General features: G+C 47.5%; 2 protein-coding genes and 1 long non-coding RNA gene across 3 annotated transcripts in view; all 3 read right to left on the bottom strand.

The window, feature by feature from the left end:
* Positions 1 to 19,416, bottom strand: part of LOC146755782 (uncharacterized) — a 68,576-nt gene that overhangs the window by 22,483 nt on the left and 26,677 nt on the right. The gene's annotated exons all lie outside the window — the stretch shown is intronic.
* On the bottom strand, positions 9,034 to 11,429 carry LOC146755785 (uncharacterized). The gene is made up of 2 exons (XM_085525194.1): positions 11,337 to 11,429; positions 9,034 to 10,918 (listed from the first exon to the last, which is right to left on the bottom strand). Exons 1-2 carry the CDS (start codon positions 11,427 to 11,429, stop codon positions 9,671 to 9,673), a joined length of 1,341 nt encoding a protein of 446 aa, XP_085381320.1. The 3' UTR covers positions 9,034 to 9,670.
* LOC146755784 (nuclear pore complex protein Nup153-like) lies at positions 12,169 to 19,048 on the bottom strand. Its single transcript, XM_085525195.1, has 5 exons — positions 17,111 to 19,048; positions 15,215 to 15,583; positions 13,638 to 13,901; positions 12,927 to 13,086; positions 12,169 to 12,383 (listed from the first exon to the last, which is right to left on the bottom strand). The coding sequence occupies exons 1-5, from the start codon at positions 17,199 to 17,201 to the stop codon at positions 12,299 to 12,301; spliced, it is 969 nt and encodes a 322-aa protein (XP_085381321.1). The 5' UTR covers positions 17,202 to 19,048; the 3' UTR covers positions 12,169 to 12,298.

Raw genomic sequence — 19,416 nt, 5'->3', positions numbered from 1 at the left:
TTAATCTTCCCAGATGGAGAGTAGAGTTGATGTTCACATGCAGACTGGTGCTGCAGCAGAGCCAGAAACCACTCATTTGGGAAACACAGCACCAAGAAAATAATGTGAATAGCTTCATAAAATCAGGCAGCTTCACCCAAATTTCATGGCAGGTCCATTATTCTTCCTATTTTCAGGAAGAAATGTTTTCCCTGTTTCTTGTAGTTTTATTTTCTCTTCCTTTCCAGCAAGCAGCTTTGTAGCTTACAAATTGTTTTCTAATCACCTCCTGGTGTGGACAAATCACACAGGTTTTACTCCATGTTTTACATAGTTAGCATTTTATATTTGTTCCAGTATGGAACTGTACAGTCATAGAATGGCCTGGGTTGAAAAGGATCTCAAAGATCACAGAATCACACAGAATCACAGAATCCTTCTGCAAAAGAAAACACAAAAGCTACAGGGACTTGGAACTACTTTGTATATCGAGATCAGAAGGAACTGAGAAGTTTTCAAGTACAAAGAACTTACTTTTCCAGATAGCCTTTTCCAGACTGCTGTTCCAGCAGTGACAACAAGCGCAGGCAGCCCGGAGGACATGGCTGACATCGATGATCGGCTGGCATGGATCAGCGAGGATGAGTTTGGGCACAGCACAGCTGGCAAGGGATGCTGGGGTGGCTGCAGCAAGACAAGAGCTCCTCCAGCCTGAAGATCTCCATCACCAGAAGAAAAAGGACAGGGTGAAAGTAAGGAAGATGCGCAGACGAGAAGAGCAGAAAGGGAGATGAGGAGGGAACTTGGTGCGGTGGCAATTCTGGGGGAGAAATTGTACTCTGATAATGTTACACTCTGAAATTCAGTGTTGCAATTTGGAGGAAGGAATTATTGGGGTGGGAATCTGGGGGGCCGTTGTAATACCAGAAGAATTTTACAGAGCAGCAGCCATGCATCAAGAGAAGGGCTTCACAGAGCAGCAGCTGTGGAGGGAGAAACAGCATGAGAACCAAGGACACCTCTAGGAAAAGAATGAGTAGCTCGGGGCTTTCAACGGGGGTTTTAGGGTTGTTATTGCAATAGCTTTCCTTCAATTAGTGTGTGTGGTTTTTTAAATGCCCTCGTCTGTCTGCTATAAAAGCATGGCTTTTCGGGCAGTCGATGGACGCAGCCATATTTAACCATACTGCTGTCTGGCTGTTTGTCCTAGCGGGCTGACCTTTTGCCTTCAGGTTCGCCAACTACTATCTCAGGAACCAGAGTTATTAGGCATTATCCAGGTTATCTTGTGCTTCTACTATGTTAATAGATTGGATGTGAATCCAATGGGGTCTGATGTTACAAATGGTGCTGGAATCTGCGGCAATAATCATTGAATGTATTAGTAATGCTCGGTTATGATGCTATTACCTCTCTTATATCCATCTAATTTGGATTTTTCAAATATGACCACGCATCACTTGAGAGGAAGGCGCACGCTCATAGAACTGAATGGGAGAGTTGATTTCATTTTCCAAGCAGGTGTTCCACTTGGGCTCTGTATCACGCACTGGCCATGCGGATATGGAGTACAACTGGAAGAAATCCCTCAGACCCTGAATGCAGGAGAGAATGTGTGGTGGGTGAGAGAGGAAAGGTGCACTTTGAAGCAGGGGACGCCCTGCTGGCACTGCCTGCCGCATCCACCACCAACACGGTTTGCTCTTTATCCTGCTCCACAGCTGCTGCTCTGTCAAGTCCTTCTCTTGATCCACGGCTGCTGCCATTCTTCTTGGATTACAACAGGGGGCTGGGAGGTTTTTGGCAGAGGGAGGGAAGTTGATTGGGGGTGGGAGTTTGAGGGGGTGGGATCAGAAAGGATTGTTAGGATGGGAAATGGTTGGGAATACTGTCATTTCTTGACTGTTTGCTACGTTCAATGATTACATGTCTTTGCCATATTTCTGCCTGCCTGCGGCCGTTCCTTCAGTTACAAAGCCCACCTCCCCAGGCCCCCGGGCCCACCTTCAGGGCAATGTGAAAGGGCAGCAGAAAGGGCAGTGTCCCAGATCTGCCACCACCATTGGACCCATCCCTCCCCTCCTCAGTCAGTTCTGCGTGGGAATGGAGGGATGAGAAAGGGGGATGGACGGGAATTCTGGGAGAGCTGAGTGGCTCAGCCTGGAGTGGAGGAGGCTCACTGCCATCCCAGACACAGCCATCAGTCCCCAGGTGCAGAGAGGACTGAGCCAGGCTGCACCCTGCAGCACCCAGCAGCAGGATCCCAGTCTGAGGCCTGCCTAGGTCGTGTGGCTGCGCTGCAGGCTGAGCTATGGAGAAAGCCCCACTTGGAGATTTCTTCGCTCCCTGAATGTTCCCCCCTTTCTCCATCTTGCTCTGCTCCATCCCCAGCCGCAGCCCGGCGTCCCCGACATGTTGCTGTGCTTGCAGAGCTGGACTTGGCCCTTGACCTGTACAGGCCCCTGTCCCCACCTGTCGGATATCCACCTTGCCTTCTCACCCCTCTCTCTAGATCCAGTTCATGCCCCATCTATCTCACCTCCATGTCCCACCTACGTCCTCTCTACGTCTTTTGGTCTCCCCCAAACCACCCTCACGGTGCCTTACCTCCTGGCAGGCTCAGGGAAGGAGCACCCGGTGCCCTGAGCCCACAGGCCCAGCCCTGCACAGCACTGCACACAGCACTGTCATGGCGGCGCCCGGTGCTGCCGCACAGCATCCTGGGAGTGGTAGTTCCTGCGGGGCCTGCAGCTCCCAGCAGGCCCTGCAGCTCCCAGCAGGCCCGGGCGAGGGCAGAGGGGAGCAGTGCTGTCAGCCGGGAGCTCGCCCAGAGAGCCCGATGTTCGGAGCACTTCACACCAGGAACTTTGGACTCGGCTGCTTCTGTCCACAACGTCCCTGAGCTGCTCAGGAAGCACAACTGTCTCACCCTCTGAGAGCTGGGCTGTGCAAAGGAGGCTGCAGTTGCAGGCTCAGCTCTGCCCTGTTCCAGCAATGCACTTCCTTACAACTGGAGCACTGTCATGCTTGCTTCTTGCTTCAACGGAGCAATCGCCCACCGCTTTGCACACCTCTGTGCTCGTGCAAATGGCCACCACCCCATCCCTGCACACACACACACACACACACACACATGTACCACCCCATCCCTGCACACACACACACACACACACACACACACACACACGTACCACCCCATCCCTGCACACACACACACACACACACACATGTACCACCCCATCCCTGCACACACACACACACACACACACACGTACCACCTCGTCCTTGCACACCCTCCCACATGCGTGCACAAATCTCTGCAGTGCATGGACACACCCGTGCACACCCACATGTGCAACCCCAGCACTGTCCACAGCTCCGTGCACGCTCATTTGTGCATGAAGATGTGCACAGCGTTGGTCACAGCCATGTGCATACACACAAGTGTGCAAGAAACACAGCACACCTGCAAACACCTTTTTGCACACATGAATGTGCAGCGCACACCCTGACATTCAGCCCCATCCTTGCACACATACACGTGAAAGAACATCCCTTCACACACTGCTTAGGCACGTGCATCCACATGCTTGCAGACGCTCTGCACATCCACATGCAAATACCATCCAGGAACACTTTTGCGTCTTCACACATCTACAACCCCACCCCTTTGCACACCTCTCTGCTCATACCAATGTGCACAACCCCATCCTTGCACTCCATGCACGTGCATGCACACACATTTCCCACCCATCCTGCACACACTCACACTTGCACTCACACACTTTTGCTACCCCACTTCTCCGCACACTCCTGTGTACACGCACTTCTGCAGCTGCTTTTCCCATCCAGCAGCCGGCAATGCTCCAACCTGAGGGGTGCCTGGCTGTGAGAGGAACGTCTCAGTGGAAGCGTGGCTGTTCCTCCCCTCTGACGGGGCAGATGGTGTGGGACAGAAGAGGAAAGCAGAATGCGCCCACACTTTCTTTGTGGCTCCTAGTTCCTGTCTTATGGTGGGAAACGAGCTGAGCCTCTCTGCCTCTCTATGATGCTCAGCTCTGTACCTCTGCCATCATCTCTATACACAGATGTTTCTTGATGCAATGCTCCACACAATGAGCCTGCAGATCCCAAAGGAATCCTTGGCTGCTCTCCCCCACCTGGAGGTTGCAGGGTGCTGGGCCTCCTGCCTGTACTTCCTTCCTGGCGTCATTTGCAAGACCCTGTATGTAAAAGGGATATCGAAAGTTTTCCTTCACCAGACACCAGCCGTACCAGCACCTCAGTGTACCGAGGTACCACTGGGACAAGGACAAATAGGCTGTGTAAACTCCCCACTCACTAGTGGAGAAGTCAGACATTTTATAAAGGAATTGAAATCCTCGACTGAAGATCCTATAAGAGAAGCAGAACAATTAGATCAATTTCTGGGGCCAAATTTGTACTCGTGGATGGAAATGATGTCTATTATGGATATGTTGTTTACTGGAGAAGAAAGAGGCATGATTAGGCAAGCAGCTACACAAGAGTGGGAAAAGAATAACCCTCCTGGGCATCCTGGAGTGCAAAAATAGCCAGTGGCAGACCCCAGCTGGGATAGTAATAATGCACAACATTGGCAAAATATCGGTGAGACATAATAATGGCTGGGATTAGGGAGGCAGTACCCAAGTCCCCGAATCTTACCAAGGCATTTGGGATTCAGCAGGATAGGGAAGAACCCCCCAGTGATTTTCTGGAAAGGCTTAGAGATAAAATGAGAAAATACTCGGGAATGAATCCTGAGGATCCTATAGCCCAAGGGCTTCTAAAAGTTAACTCTGTAACCAGCCAAGCCAGATGTGCAAAAGAGGCTTCAGAAGACAGAAGGATGGAGTAAGAGGTCTCTGGAGGAGATCTTACAAGAGGCTCAGAGCGTGTATGTTAGAAGGGGAGATGAGAAGGAAAAACAAAAGGCAAAGTTAATGGTTTCCATGGCAGAACAGGTGGTGAAACAAAGAATGGGTAATAGGGAAAAGAAAATTGGAGGAAGGTTGTGCCCTGGAGGGAGGCAGGGAGAAGGAAGATCCCAAGGATATCCAGTGAGGCCCCAGTTGCAACCAAGTGTAGGGAAATGCTTCTGGTGTGGTCAGCCAGGACACATAAAGAAAAACTGCCCAGAACGGAAGAGAGAGGAAAAGTTACCAGCTGCTTTGAATTCAGAATAGGGGGGTCCGGGGCTTTCAAAACTGTGGTCCCACCAGGAGCCCCTGGTAAATATAAAAGTGGAACCTGAGGGGGAAGAATTTGTGTTTTTACAGGGCCAGCTTGTTCATTGCTGGCCCATAAGGTGTCAGGACTCAAATTAAGAAATGAGACCTTAAAGATAAATGGGGTAGAGGGAACTGGGATGAAAGTATCGAGTTGAAACTGGGGTTTAAAGCAATCACAGGACAATTATTCTACGTACCTGATGCAGGGACTAACTTGCTGGGGAGACATCTCATGATGAAACCAGGAATACAAACAACAACGTGTCAAGACGGAATTACTGTATCAATAAATGTATTAACTGAGGCAGATGAGAGAGGGATAGACCCTGTGGTTTGGGTCAAAGAAAGAAATAGAGGGGGATTAAAAATAACCCCTTTGAAAATAAAAATGCAAGAAAAATATGAAGTCATAAGACAGAGACAATATCCACATCCATTTGAGGGACGTATTGGCCTTAAACCTGTAATACAGTGATTACTAAGGGATGGGTTGCTGGAACATGGCTGTCACCTTTCAATACCCCCATTTTGCCAGTTAAAAAAAACCGATGGTTCCTACTGATTAGTGCAAGATTTGAGAAAAATTAATGACATAGTACAAAATATAGTGGCTCCAAACCCATATACCTTGATGAACAAAATCCCAAATGGGAACAGGCGGTTCAGTGTTATAGATCGAAAGGATGCCCTTTTGGTCTTGTCCATTGGATCTGAAAGCAGAGACATATTTGCCTTTGAGTGGGAAGATCCTGAGCGTGGGCGGAAACAACAGTATTGGTGGACAGTTCTAGCCCAGGGGTTCACAGAGTCACCCAATTGGTTCGGGCAAACCTTGGAACAAATATTAGAACATTTTCGGCCACCAGAGGGAGCATAACTCCTACAAGATGTAGGTGACCTCGTGTTGTCAGGGTCAGAGAAGGTGGGAGTAAAAAGAGCCACAAATGAACTGCTAAACTTCCTGGGGAAACAAGGACTGAGAGTATCAAAGAATAAGCCACAGTCTGTGGAAAGAGAAGCCAAGTCTTTGGGACACCTGGTCTCTGAGGGAATGTATAAAATAACCCCAGGGAGGATTCAGGGAGTTATTGAGCTACCCATGCCCAGAACAAAGAGGAAACTGAGAAAATTCCTGGGGGTAGTAGGATATTGCAGACGCTGGATAGAGGCATATGCTCAGAATATCAAGGGCTGATACCTTAAGTTATTAGATGAAGAACCCAACATGCTTCAGTGGACTACTGAAGAGAAGGAACTAAGAAAAGAATTAAAACAAGGCCAAATTACAGCCCCAGTCCTAGCTCTTCCTGCCTTGAAGCCCTTCCAGCTTTTTGTTACTGTAGATCGAGGGGCAGCCCTGGGAGTGCTAACCCAGGAATGGGGACATAAGCGTCAACCAGCGGCATACCTATCTAAATTGATAGATCCAGTATCACAAGGGTGGCCAGAGTACATCCAAGCCGTAGCAGCAACTGCCCTTTGGGTAGAAGAGAGCAGAAAATTGACCTTTGGAAGGCAATTGGTAGTCACAGCCCCAGACCAGGTTAGAACTATTCTAACTCAAAAACTCATCCTCGCGCTCCCCAGCTGCATGCATACATGCACCACCATTCTTGCACTCCCTGCCTGCACACACACACACACACACACACACGTACCACCCCGTCCCTGCACACACACACACACACACACACACACGTACCACCTCATCCTTGCACACCCTCCCACATGCGTGCACAAATCTCTGCAGTGCATGGACACACCTGTGCACACCCACGTGTGTGCAGCCCCAGCACTGCCCACAGCTCTGTGCACGCTCATTTGTGCATGAAGAGGAACGTCTCAGTGGAAGCGTGGCTGTTCCTCCCCTCTGACGGGGCTGGTGTGGGACAGAAGAGGAAAGCAGAATGCGGCCACATTTTCCTCGTGGCTCCTAGTTCCTGTCTCACCATGGGAAACAAGATGAGCAACTCTCCCTCTCTGTGATGCTTAGCTCTGTACCTCTGCCATCATCTCTATACTCAGATGCTCCTGCATGTAATGCTGCACACAGTGAACCTGCAGGTCCCAAAGGAATCCTTGGCTGCTCTCCCTCACCTGGAGGTTGCAGGGTGCTGGGCCTCCTGCCTGTACCTCCTTCCAGGTGTCATTTGCCAGACCCTGTATGTCCAGCTGGTTGGAACTGCAGTCAGCTAACACAGACAAGATGTATGAAAGTAGTCTTTCCGTTCCCCAGGCATTCATCTTTATAAAAACATGTTGTGCTGTGAAGCACAGCAGGAAGCAACTCAACTGTGCAACAAATACTTGGAGCCTTGTTTCATCCCTCCCTAACCTCATTGAAAGGTTGACTGACACCTGCTTGCCAGCGGTGACTGTGGGTCTTTCCTCAGAGTCCAGAGCACATTAATCTCTTCTGAAACTCACACTCATTCGTGTTTCTTTTGTAGTTGCTGTTGCATTCATCAGGAAGGAAATGCACTGCGCTTATTCTGGTGCATGTGCAGGCTCACTCTGCAGTGCCCAAGATGCCTTCATGAGGAGGAAAGGCAGCAAAGCCCTCTGCCAGCAGGGCCATGGAATCGTATGTCTACGGCATCACATCTCGGCAGAGCACTCACTGCGCCTGCTCCTCCCTGCTGGAATACACGGCCACCTCCACAAAGCTCGAGTCTCCTGCAAGCAAGCAAGAAACGCCAGTGCCAGTGGCTTTTCTGTCCCCGGCACACAAATGCTGGCTGAGAGCATCTCGCTGTCTCCCTGCGCTCCCATCTCTTGCCCCTTGCCTTCTCCAAAACCTTCCCTGGAGAACCAGGCTGATCAAGTCCATGCTCATCAGCATCTCCCACAGGTACTGTTCCAGCTCTTGCTGTCTTTTTGGCCTTCTCATCCCTCTGAGTCTCACCAGCTTTGTCACCAGAAGAGATTTCAACACTCGAGAATGAAGAACGCACATCTGGCTCCAAGGAATGTAACTCTCCTGTCTCCCAGAGATCCACGCCCTATGTGTGCCATCTCACCTGGTCGTGAGCATCCCTCACAGCCAGCCAGAAAAGCAAGCAGAGGCTGAGACCAAGGAACCCCTCCCTGATGTGCAGCTCTCTGACAGTTTCTCTTTACACAGAGTGCTGGCTGCAGCCGTGTGCATTATCACACGCACTTGTATGGGCAGTTGGTGTCTAGACGTGAAGGAGTCTTACTAAGTGCTCTGCTGACATGTAGGGACAGAAAGAAAATTTCAAGGGGGAGCTGGAACATGTACATAAAGGATGTACGGACCTACAGTTAAGGATGTGGATTTGCATCTGAGTCCATGCCTGCAGACAATGCAAGCGCTATGCATTGTCACCCAGTGGAAATGATCAAACAGCTGCTTTGGGACAGACTGTCTGTAGGGCTCAGGAAGTGTGGCCTTCCAAGGTGCTTAAGGTGTCCCAAAGAACAGAGGCAAGCAGTGATGATTCCTTTCTCTCTTCATTCTAATACTTGTAGGTAGAGCGCTTGAGAAAGACTTTGGAGGCTTTCCTCAGCCTCTACCTTTCCTTGTACCTTTACAAAAGCAGACTGTCTAAAAACAAGAAGACTGGACACACTTTTTGGGTTTGGTTATTTTTATTAGTATTTTTTTAATATTATAATATATATAATATAATATTATTTATCATTGTATTTATTATATTATATATATTATGTATATAATGTATATTATGTATATTATAATATATATATTATATAATCATATATTATAATATATATAATATATAAATAACATATAATATATAAATTTTTTAAAATTGTTTTGGTGTTTTTGGTGTTTTTTGTTGTTTTTTGTTGTTTTATTAAAGTCCAATGTAATAAATTCTCAGTCTTACAAGGGATGAATTTTTAAGGCCTTCCTGCTGATGGACCACACTCCACTTGAACATCAAGCGGAGCATGAGGTAGCCTTCATCCAGAAAGGTGGAATCTTGATGGGATGTTGCTGTCTTATGGAGAGGAATCTCGGCGTCCCCCAGGCTGAGCCACCACACGGACACAGATTTCTGGATGGTGACCATCACTTTCTGCCCCTGCTCCTGCTGCCTGGTCTCTCTTCGTCATCGGTATCCAGCAGGAGATCACGAAGCCCTGGAGGCACGGTGGTATCCAGGTCATCATCTGAAACTTCTTCCACCAGATTGGAAGGGACCAGTCCTCTTGTGCCGTCCGTCAGCTCTCCCAGAAACCAGCCATCCTCATCCATGTCTCCACAGATGTAAACGTATTGTCCAGCTGTCAGTGGAAGCTCGTTTTCTGGGTCCTCATTAGGGCCCTCATAAGGATTTTGTAGCTGTGACGAGCTAAGAATCTTCGTTTTGGTGGTGATGGTCTGCGAAAATGTAGATGCAGACTGCCACTGGCCACTCTTTTGACTCCCCCGGCTTTTCCTGGGGATTGGGTCATTCCTGTTTGGGATTTCTGTGTGGCCTCAGCTTTTTCCCCATCTCTTGGAGCTGTGTGGATTTTTCCTCCAGACGCTTGCTGAGCGCTCCAAGCTTGATGTCAGCCTGCTGGAGGTCTCTCAGCAGGTGGTTCTGGGCCTTCAGGGCCTGGCAGTGACTCTCCAGGTTGCTCAGGGCTTGTTGGAGGTAGCTGCACTGCTCCAGCAGCTTGCTGCTTGTGCTGCCTGGGAACCCCGGGTCTTCCTTGGCCATCTCATTCTCCTTTTCCAGATGCTGTCCCTGCAGCTGGTTGATGTCCTCTGCCTTCTCTGTGGCCTCTTTGGATGTGGAAGAGGCCTCCTTGAGCTGCTGGACTATTTCCAGCAGCTGCTGGGTACGGAGGCAGAGCGTACGCATCTTGTCCTTGAGCCACTCCACCTCCTCCCACATCTGCTGAGAGCTTCTGCTCTTCTCTTCAAGGAGGCTGCACCGTCTCTGCAGCTCCTTCAGCTTACTCAGCAGATGGGTGTTCTGCTCCTGCTGCTCCCTGCGCTCAGGTGGGCAGGCCTCTTGTTGCTCTGTAGCCTGAACACCCACCTCTGCTACAGCCTGATGGCAGGCCCTGGCCCTGTTGAAGAAGATGCGTGGCTGCCCCTCCACGTGCTCCAGGATGTACTGCAGGAAGCGTCTTCTCTGCTCCTGCAGCTCACACTGGAGGCGCTTGCTCTCCACGGCCTGCTCTGCACGGGACTTCCAGCAGAGCTGCCGCTGGACTTCCTGCTGCATTCTGCGGTCCGCTCTGCTGCTGTCGCTCCTCAGCAGCGCCTCCGCCAGCTGCCACTGCAGTTGCCATGCCTGGCGGATGGTGTTGTTGTGCCGCTTCTGCAGCAGCTCCTGCATCTGGCGCAGCTGGGCCTCCTTCTCCTGCAGCAGTTGGCAGATCTCTGCTTGCCACTGCCTCAGGCTCTGCTCCCGCAGGCGCTGCAGCTTTGACACCCGCACCCGATCCCACTTGGAGCGCAGTTTGTCGGCCAGCAGCTGCCGCTCCCGCTCTGCCGCCTCCTGCCGCTCACGTCTCTCAGCAGCGCAGCGGCGCTGCAGCTCCTGGGAGCGGAGCCGCTCGCCCTCCAGCTGGGCCTGCAGTGCCTTCAGCTCCTGCCTCTTCTCCTCCCGCTGCGCAGGGCAGGTGGGGGGCTGTGCCGGGCCCCGGCGGGGAGACGGCCGGCTGCCCGGGAGCCCCAGGTCTTCCTTGGCTGTCTCTGGCACCTAGAACCAGAAAATCATAGAATAACAGAATGGTTTGTGTAGGAATGGGCCTTCAAGACTCTCCCGTTCCAAGCCCATGCCAAGGGCAGGGACAACTTCCACTAGGTCAGGTTGCCCAAAAGTGCGTCCAGCCTGGCCTGGGGCACTGCCAGGCGTGTGGCAACCACAGCCTCTCTGGGCAGCCTGTGCCAGCGCCTCTGCCCCCTCATGGTGTCCCGTCTTCTTATATTTCATCCAGATCTCCCCTCTTCTACTTTCAGGGCATTGTCCTTTGTTGTATCACTACCCTCCCTTACAACCAGTACATCTCCAGCTTTCCCCAGTTCTCCTTCAGGCACTGGAGGGCCACTCTGTGGTTTCCCCAGAGCCCCCCCTCCCCAGGCTGAACAATCCCCACTCTCTCAGTGTGTCATCTCACCTGGACATGAGCATCCTTCACGGCAAGTCGACTGGAGCCCTGCTCTGCACGGTGGCGGCGCAGAGCTCCCTCTTTTTCCTGGGAACAGGACATTGTGTTACGGAGCACGTCTGCCCAGCTCCCCACGATGTAATAGGTGAAGAGCCTCCTCTCCAGCTCCAGCTGACGCTGGAGGTGGCGGATGCAGGCGGGCTGCTCACCATCCGTCTCCCAGCGCAGCTTGCTGAGGACGTCCTGCAGCTGGGCATGGGCCGCCTCGCTGCTGGGGGGGTTCCTCAGCACCTTGGCCAGCTGCTGCTGAGCTCCCGAGCCTGGCGCAGGGCTGCATCGCAATCACGCTGCAGCAGCTCCTTTGTCACGCGCAGCTCGGCCTCCTTCCAGAGCAGCAGCTGCCGGGTCCCCGTCACCCGCTGCCGCTGCACCCACTCCTTCAGCTGCTGCTCTTCCTGGGCCTGCTGCTTCTCCCAGGCACAGCGCAGTTGGTCGGTCAGCAGCTGCCGCTCCCGCTCTGCCGCCTTCTGCAGTTCACATTTCTCGGCAGCCCAGCGGCGCTGCAGCTCCTGGCAGTGGAGCCGCTCGCCCTCCAGCTGGGCCTGCAGCACCTCCAGCTCCCAGCTGTTCTCCTCCTGCTGCACAGGATGAGCTCACATAGTGGTGCAGATGAAGAGGTATTGTACAAGCCATTCACTGTGCGGGCTATATTCATCTCTATAGCCGAACCATGCCAAGTCAGTGAAAGAAGTAACTTGCTGGATTCTAAAATAGTTTTGCTTGAGAACGGTGCTGTTGCCAACTCTAGTTGTTACAAAATGAACTACACCAGAGAGAGAAGGAAAGGGCAGCAAAGTTTTATATTTCTTTAGGCAGATCTGACTTCAGCTAACCCAGCACGAGGTACGATCCCAACAACTGAACAATGCAGGGCAGCAGCTGCTTTGAAAGTTGCTTTACCAATCTGCCGATTACTTTTTACGTCTAATTGCAGTCTTTATCTTCCGACCGGGAACTGAAGATCCGGAGGCAGAGAAAATATTTTTTCCATTAGTCCTATGAATAGAAACCGGTAGCACAGAGTTAGGACAACGCAGAGTTAGCGCAAGGACACATCATCAGTAGGGTAAAACTAACCTGTCTCACGACGGTCTAAACCCAGCTGACGTTCCCTACTGTTAGCTGACAGTTCAGTTGCAGCACTGAGCAGATATTCCAGAACAACTGTTTTATCATCTGGCTGCTCACTGCTCAGCAGCTGGCAACAGACAACGTATGATGAACGGGAAGAGAGTTCCAGAAACCAAAAGCAATGAAATCTCTCTCATTCAGCAGGTAAGCAGCAGCGTAACAGCTCAATTCAGATCTTATTTTTCAAGAACACTTCTCATGGCTGCATGATATTTCTGAGAGCTGTGCTGCTATAAAGCCATCGTTGCCTACTTAGCCAGTCACACTAACAGAGCGAGGAGAGATGCTGTCCTTAGACATAAATTCCGAAGTACATCTGAGCACCTCACAATTTAACATCAGTAGAGGCTGCCTGCGCTCCACAGATAGTACCAAAAGCTCAAGTGAAAATCTTATTTGGTCTCTTACCCCACTGTAAACGTTGCAGGTTGGCTGAATGAAAATCCTGAAGAGCCGGAAGGTTGTACTGATGCTGCCGGTGCAGGAGGATTTGCACCAAAAGTAAATACTTCTGGGTTACTCATGAAGTTGAAATTAGAAGTACTACTCCCAAACTGGAATACGGGACCTGAGAAAGACAGGGTAGAAGGAGAAGGGAATAAGAAAGTTGAAATTTGAGTTTGTTCTTTCCAGGAAAGTCCTCCCCTCCTTCCTCCCACCACCTCTAACATACATTGCTTAGACCTTGCTCAAGGCGGCACAGCTTGGGGTGGGAGGGAGGTTTACCAGAAATGCTAAGTTACAACAGGAACAACACCTAGACAACATCATTTGTTTCAGTAGAGCATCATAAAGAGATTTTTAGACTGCTGGCAAATTGCTAAGGAACTGTCTGCTGCTACCTGTACTGCCATTAGTCTATGGCTGCATGCACACAATATACAACAATGTACAACCTATTGGTGAAGGTAGTGTACCTCTCCGGCAGTAAGGAATCAGATGCAAAATACTTAACCCTGTGTCTACTCCCTCTATGGAGGGCAATTCTTACAGTAGAGTATGTACAAAAGGCAGAAGTAATTTCATTCACTAAACTTCAGCTGCACTTCATGGAAACCAACTCACTGACTAACCAAGCTCTCTTTGAGACCTGAAACGAAAAGGATGGTCAACACTCACCAGCATTGGAGGCGCCGGAGCCAAAACCTGGCTGTTGGCTCGATTGCTGTCCAAACACAGTACTGCTTGTCACAGAGCCGAAGGCAGGAGGCGCAGGCTGAGAGCCAGATGAAAACAGTGATGTCGACAAAGATCCAAAGCTGGGAGCATTTGGCTGGCCAGGGCCCTGGCTCTGGCCAAATGCTGGTAGCTGACTGGCACCAAATGCTGGTCCAGCAGCAGGCGCTGAAGACCCAGACCCAAAGACAAATGTAGAGGATGACCCTAAAGGAAAAGAAGAGAAATTTCAGTATGTGCTGAGTTGTTTTGTTTGTTACAGAGCTTTATGTTTGCAGCCAAGTAGGTAAAACAACAAACAGCACCTCATTCATGATAGGAATCCTACCTTTTCTTCTAAGTTACATGAAAAACAGCATACTTAAAGGAGTCAGACAACGCACACCTCAAACACGGGTTGTCTAGACTCAAATTACTGTTAGCCATTCAGGCTCTAGAAGCAGGCTCCCACAAATAGCACAGGCTAATTTGTATTACTAAGATTATTTATACCACGGGTAAAGAACACTCACTCACTTATTTGTATTATTTTAAGCGTTCAAAACACAGCTCCTGATCTACTAGAATGAGGAGAACGCCAATCTTTCCTCTCATAAGCAACTGCACCCCTTCCTCATCCAAATGTTTACAATTATCAAGTTCTGGAGACCACATCAGGCTTGCAGGGACCTAACTGAGCTACCAGAATAATTCTGTCTCTCCATATAATAGCAAACAAGCTCATTCAATTAGCTGCTTTGGTTCTGCATGGCCAGCAGAAATAATGAGAAAAAAATACAGGACTGAGCTGTGACTTCAAACATACACATTTCTGCTGAGCAAAAAGAGACCTTCTAAATAGCGTTATTAATCTAAATGCAATTTAAGCAGACGTCACGCAACATAAAAATACCAACTGCTGCAACGTAACTCGGAATGGCTGATTGTTTTTCCAGGAAGGAAAACAGAAGTTAAGACGGACTAAAAGGCATTCCAGTACTTTTATGAAGATTTGAAGATTATGAAGACCAAGAAAATGAAGGACTGGCTATCGTGCTCATTAGAAGTCACGCTTTACAAAGCAGCAGCTGCATATATCAATACTGTGTTTGTAATATACACTTGTGAAGGGTGGATAGTACAAATCTTGATGTTATTTACAACGCTTGAAGAGTTTTAGGTATGGGATAGAAAAATTCAAGTTAAAACTAACTTTTAACCTTCAGCACTGGATGGATACTGAGAAGAGGGAAATTCATTCTCACAATGACAAGTTCCTATGCAAATGAAAGCCAGTAAAGGATTATCCAATGCACAAAATATCACCACAGCCAGTTGATCCCTAAACTGTATTTCCCAGACTGCCTCAAAACTTGACCTGAGCCCCAAGCAATAGCACTGTTTATATATTGTTGGATGTAAATATTCACTACTTTTCTCAATTTCCACGCATTTTCCCTACCTGTTCTCCAGGAAACACTCTTTCCCTGCTCCACTTTTGTGATCTAAGAGCAAAAACAAAAGCACCTGCTTAAATGTACCTGTTGAACTCGATGTGGCCGTGGCTCCAAAGGTAAAGCCAGAACTTGCTGCATTGCTACTGTTGGCTCCTGAACCGAAGACAAATGGATTAACTGCTGCACCAGTGGTGGAAGATGTGGTGGTGGGTTTGTTTTCTTGAGAGAAGCCAAATGACTGAGATGCTGTAGATTCTGCAGAATTGCCAAAAGCGGTGCTGATCACAGTGTTGCTGGCTTGCCCAAACACAAAGGGAGTGGGAACTGGTGCAGGGTTGGAGGAAGAAGTGACGCTGCCAAACAGGCTGCTGCTGTTGGCTGAAGTGGCAGGTACGGCTGCGCTGGAGGAACTAGAGCTCAAGAAGCTGAAGGATGGCTTTGCTGCTCCTTGATCTGAGAGGGAGAACAGAACATAAAACGCTGCAAAACGGCAAACCAAGCGCAACAGAGAGACCCTGTTCCAGCCACTGTACAAGGAGAAATGCTGGACGATGTCTCAACTATTATCCAGCTACTGTGGATTACATAAAATCCAGGTTTAATACACTGATCGCTGCCATGTGCAATTAAAGGAATGGGAGAATTGTGAAGAATGATGACACCACCACAGTTCTAGGCTTTAGTAGTTACGGACACCAAGCACTGGCTATAACAACTGGAACCAGAATGAACCAGTACATCTCAGCTCCTCAAACAAAACTATTCTTCAGATGCTCTGAGAAGAACAACATGCATTACCTGCAACATTTCTGTAGTTTGCTAAATAACACAGCAAAAAAAAAAACAACCCACAGTGGTACAGCTGCTTTTGTAGCCTCTCCTGAAATTACAGCCCTGTGCCTACAGCCCTAAAGCTGGCTAAGCCCATCATCCTGCAGCCTCACTCTTTTGGCTTAAGCTCACTGTAATTCAGTACTTTCAAGACCTGCTTTTGGGAGCCACGGAGAACAGCCCCCTGTTACAGAACTGTCACAAAGTACTGAGTGCAATTTTACATTTAAAGTTATCTTTTAAAGTATGCAGTTCTTCAGCTTTCCCTAAGCTTCTGCTCTCTCATTATTACACCTGACCCTGTTCTTGATTTCCCACTGCTGTTTTTCCAGAAGTTACGGACCCTTTTCATCTATGCCACTTTTAAGGGACTCTCTACTGTGCTGAAGAAGGCTCGTTAAAATCTCATTTTTACACAAGGTGTTTCATCAAATTTCCATGGTTAAATCAAACTCCAGAACTTCAACTCAATCATAAGAACCATAACCCCATGCGTTGCTTTTATTCTCTCTGTTCCTTCCCTTATAACTTCCAAAGTTAGTAGAAGTGAGTAATGAACGCTGTTCTGCAAACCATGGCTGATAAGTCATGAAATCAGAATCAGAATTCTTCCACATGGCAATTGTTACTAAAATCTTTCAGCCCACTCTTTCAGAAGGTTAAAGATGCACAAAACTGTGTAGTACCTATTAAGCAATTTCCACACCTTCATGGCAGTAAATTGCAGCAGCACAGCTGCAAGAACACATGAATGAGACACCTCCTCACATCCCCTTTCACTATGAAAACCATCGCATGAGGCCTCTGTCACCACGCTAAAGACTGTACCACCAACTATGCTGCTAGCACAGAAACCATACAAACCATCCATGCTCATGTGGGATGCAATACAGGTTCCTTAATGTGTGACAATATGTATATATTTTTTGTCTAAACCTAGTCTTAAAACTCACTGAAGTCAAAACAGGAATTCTACTAATTATCTATACGTCAACAACTGGAACACAAATCACACTGCACAGAGTAATTAAGCTTTTTCTAAAGCTCCAGTACATGAACCCAGCAACTTCTACAGATTCTGTAACTTATGACTTCAGAGGTACCACCTGAGGGACTTAGACAACTGAAGACAAAAGATATTCTGCTTACCTGAAGTATTGGCTTGGGCCCCAAATGAAAAAGTTGGCTTTGCCTGCTCAGTTTCTTTCTCCGATGGTTTAACAAAGCTGAAGTTGAACATAGGTTTTGCTGTGCTTTCTTCTTTGGTACGTTCAGGCTGCCCAACGGAAAAGACAGGTTGTGCCTTTGACTCTTCATTCTCAACTTTCTTCCCAAACAGTAACGGAGGAGCAGAACTGACAGAATCCTGTTTCTCTTCTGTCCTTCCCAAAACAAACTGCGAGGCAGGAGCCGACTCCACGTTACCAAAAGAGAAGCCTCTCTTTGATGCAGGAGTTTCGTCCTTCTTCTCATCTGATTTCTTAAATGCAAAAGAAGCTGATGCAACTTCATTTTCTGCCACAGTTCCAAAACCAAACCAGACATTTGCAAGTCTAAGACTGACAATCAAAAAACTGCATTTTTCTCTCCAAACTGCAATACAGCTCTGACTTACTCAACTCAGTATGAACTAACACCAGTTAATTTCATGAGCACCACAGAAGTTAACTTGCAAAAGAGCAGATACAGACTCATACAGGAAAGCATTTATAGCATACAACATAGATTCACCTTGTTCATCACTGATGTTGAAACAGTGCTTGGTGACGATGAGACAGTACTGCTAGTCAGAAAACTAAAGTTGAATGGAGCCAGAGATGCAGTACTGATGGGTAGGGATATTTTTGGGAGTACCGGTTCCTCCACTTCCTAGAGTTGTAAAGTAAAATTTTTCTCTTTTACAAAACATGCTACTTTCTCATCCTGCTCCGCTCTGATTCACTACAACAGCGAATTTGGAACAAATATAACATTTAAAGTATTGTGTACTGAACCCACACAACAAAACACAAAATACCTACAAAGAAAACTACAGATGAAAGAACATTTACTCTGGTAAATCCAGCCTATACCACATGTAAGGATGCAAATCATATATCAGTACATCTTAAAAACAACAGAGTTTGTTCTTGCCTTTTAAACTATTTGATAACCAAGACTGAATGAGTTAGGGTTTAAATGAGAACTGCCAATCTAATCACAGGCTGCACAGAAGCACCAAGATCTAAATAGAAATGAATGACTAAGCAGAGGGATAAATTGGTACTACAGACATTCAAGCGTATCCTATGACTTACAAGTGTTTCACTATTATGGTCTGAAAAGTTAATGGAACTTAGCTATTTTTATCTGCATCACTATTTTATTTGAATTACATAAACATACTCCATTGTTTATGATTTCTTTATATTGCATCAGCTAAAAGACCAACATAAAGACTGACACTAAAGATACAGTCATAGGCAGCTCAGATAACATCCAATCAGAAAAATAATCTTGAATATTTGTGGCTACAGTTTGATAAAATAGATCTTTTCCCCTTAAAACAGGAAAAAAAACCTTTCACTACAAGTTCAGTAAGTATCAGCAATCCTAAGTCATCATTAGCAGACATGCAGAACACCATTTTCTAATTCTCTTTTGGACTCCTGGCCCGTACAAGACTTAAACAGCAAAGAATAAATTCAATAAACTTTGTTTACATACTTGACACTTGTTTCAAGTATCGCTGCATTATAGAAACCATACAAACCTCCACCAAAACATTCCTACTCTTTGGATACCTTGAAAATTGTAATACCAGGCAGAGGAGAGACATGGTTAAGCAGATAAATCAGCATATTCTTTCATATAATTTAAACTATAGAAATGAAATTGCAGTGAAATTCATGGCTTCCATAGCAGTTGTTACAAGATTTCCTCTTCTTGTATGGTATTCATGGGAAAAAGAAAGAAAGAAAAAAAAATAAATAGTGTGTTATTAAAAGCAATGGGAGATTTAGTTGAGCAGTGAAAATATTTAGTTCAGCATCTTGTTATGCTACACACTATTTTTGAGTTCCCTCTAATCATTTCCTATGGTGGAACATGATGTAGAACTGGGCCCCCTACTTAACATATTTCCCATTGCTACCAAGGCAAAAGGTCACCAATACACAGGAATGTTCACCTAACAACATGAGTCATGCAAATATCATCCTTTACCTGAAGGCAAATTCCTGCCCCTTAATATTTAAATCCCATCTAGCTTTCACTGATTTCTAAACATCACATCCTTCAAATATTCAGAACACACTGAGGGACAAAAAGTCCCTCTCTTTTTTCCTTCCCCTGTCTAATAGAATTTTTCACTTATTTTACCAAAGCAAAATGTTGGCAGAGAAAAAAAAGTCAATTAAAACAAGTTCTCTCCTTTGGCAAAGATGTTCACACTAAAGACAGAGCTGAAGACAGCC

This window comes from Coturnix japonica, chromosome 30 (genome assembly GCF_054131305.1).
Source record: "Coturnix japonica strain WE chromosome 30, WE-NBRP24, whole genome shotgun sequence".
Classification (NCBI taxonomy): Eukaryota; Metazoa; Chordata; class Aves; order Galliformes; family Phasianidae; genus Coturnix; species Coturnix japonica.
The sequence above is the reverse complement of the archived record's forward strand: the minus strand, read 5'-3'. Positions and strand labels throughout refer to the sequence as shown.

Bases quoted from the DNA above. Each gene is read 5' to 3' on its own strand.
- LOC146755785 (XM_085525194.1), bottom strand. From the start codon at position 11,429: ATGTCCTGTTCCCAGGAAAAAGAGGGAGCTCTGCGCCGCCACCGTGCA. The intron at 10,919-11,336 runs GTGAGATGACAC...TTCTGGTTCTAG, and splicing joins TGAAGGATGCTCATGTCCAG to GTGCCAGAGACAGCCAAGGA.
- LOC146755784 (XM_085525195.1), bottom strand. From the start codon at position 17,201: ATGTTCAACTTCAGCTTTGTTAAACCATCGGAGAAAGAAACTGAGCAG. The intron at 13,902-15,214 runs GTACATTTAAGC...CTTTTCCTTTAG, and splicing joins GGCCACATCGAGTTCAACAG to GGTCATCCTCTACATTTGTC. The intron at 12,384-12,926 runs GTAAGAGACCAA...TTCTATTCATAG, and splicing joins CCTGCAACGTTTACAGTGGG to GACTAATGGAAAAAATATTT.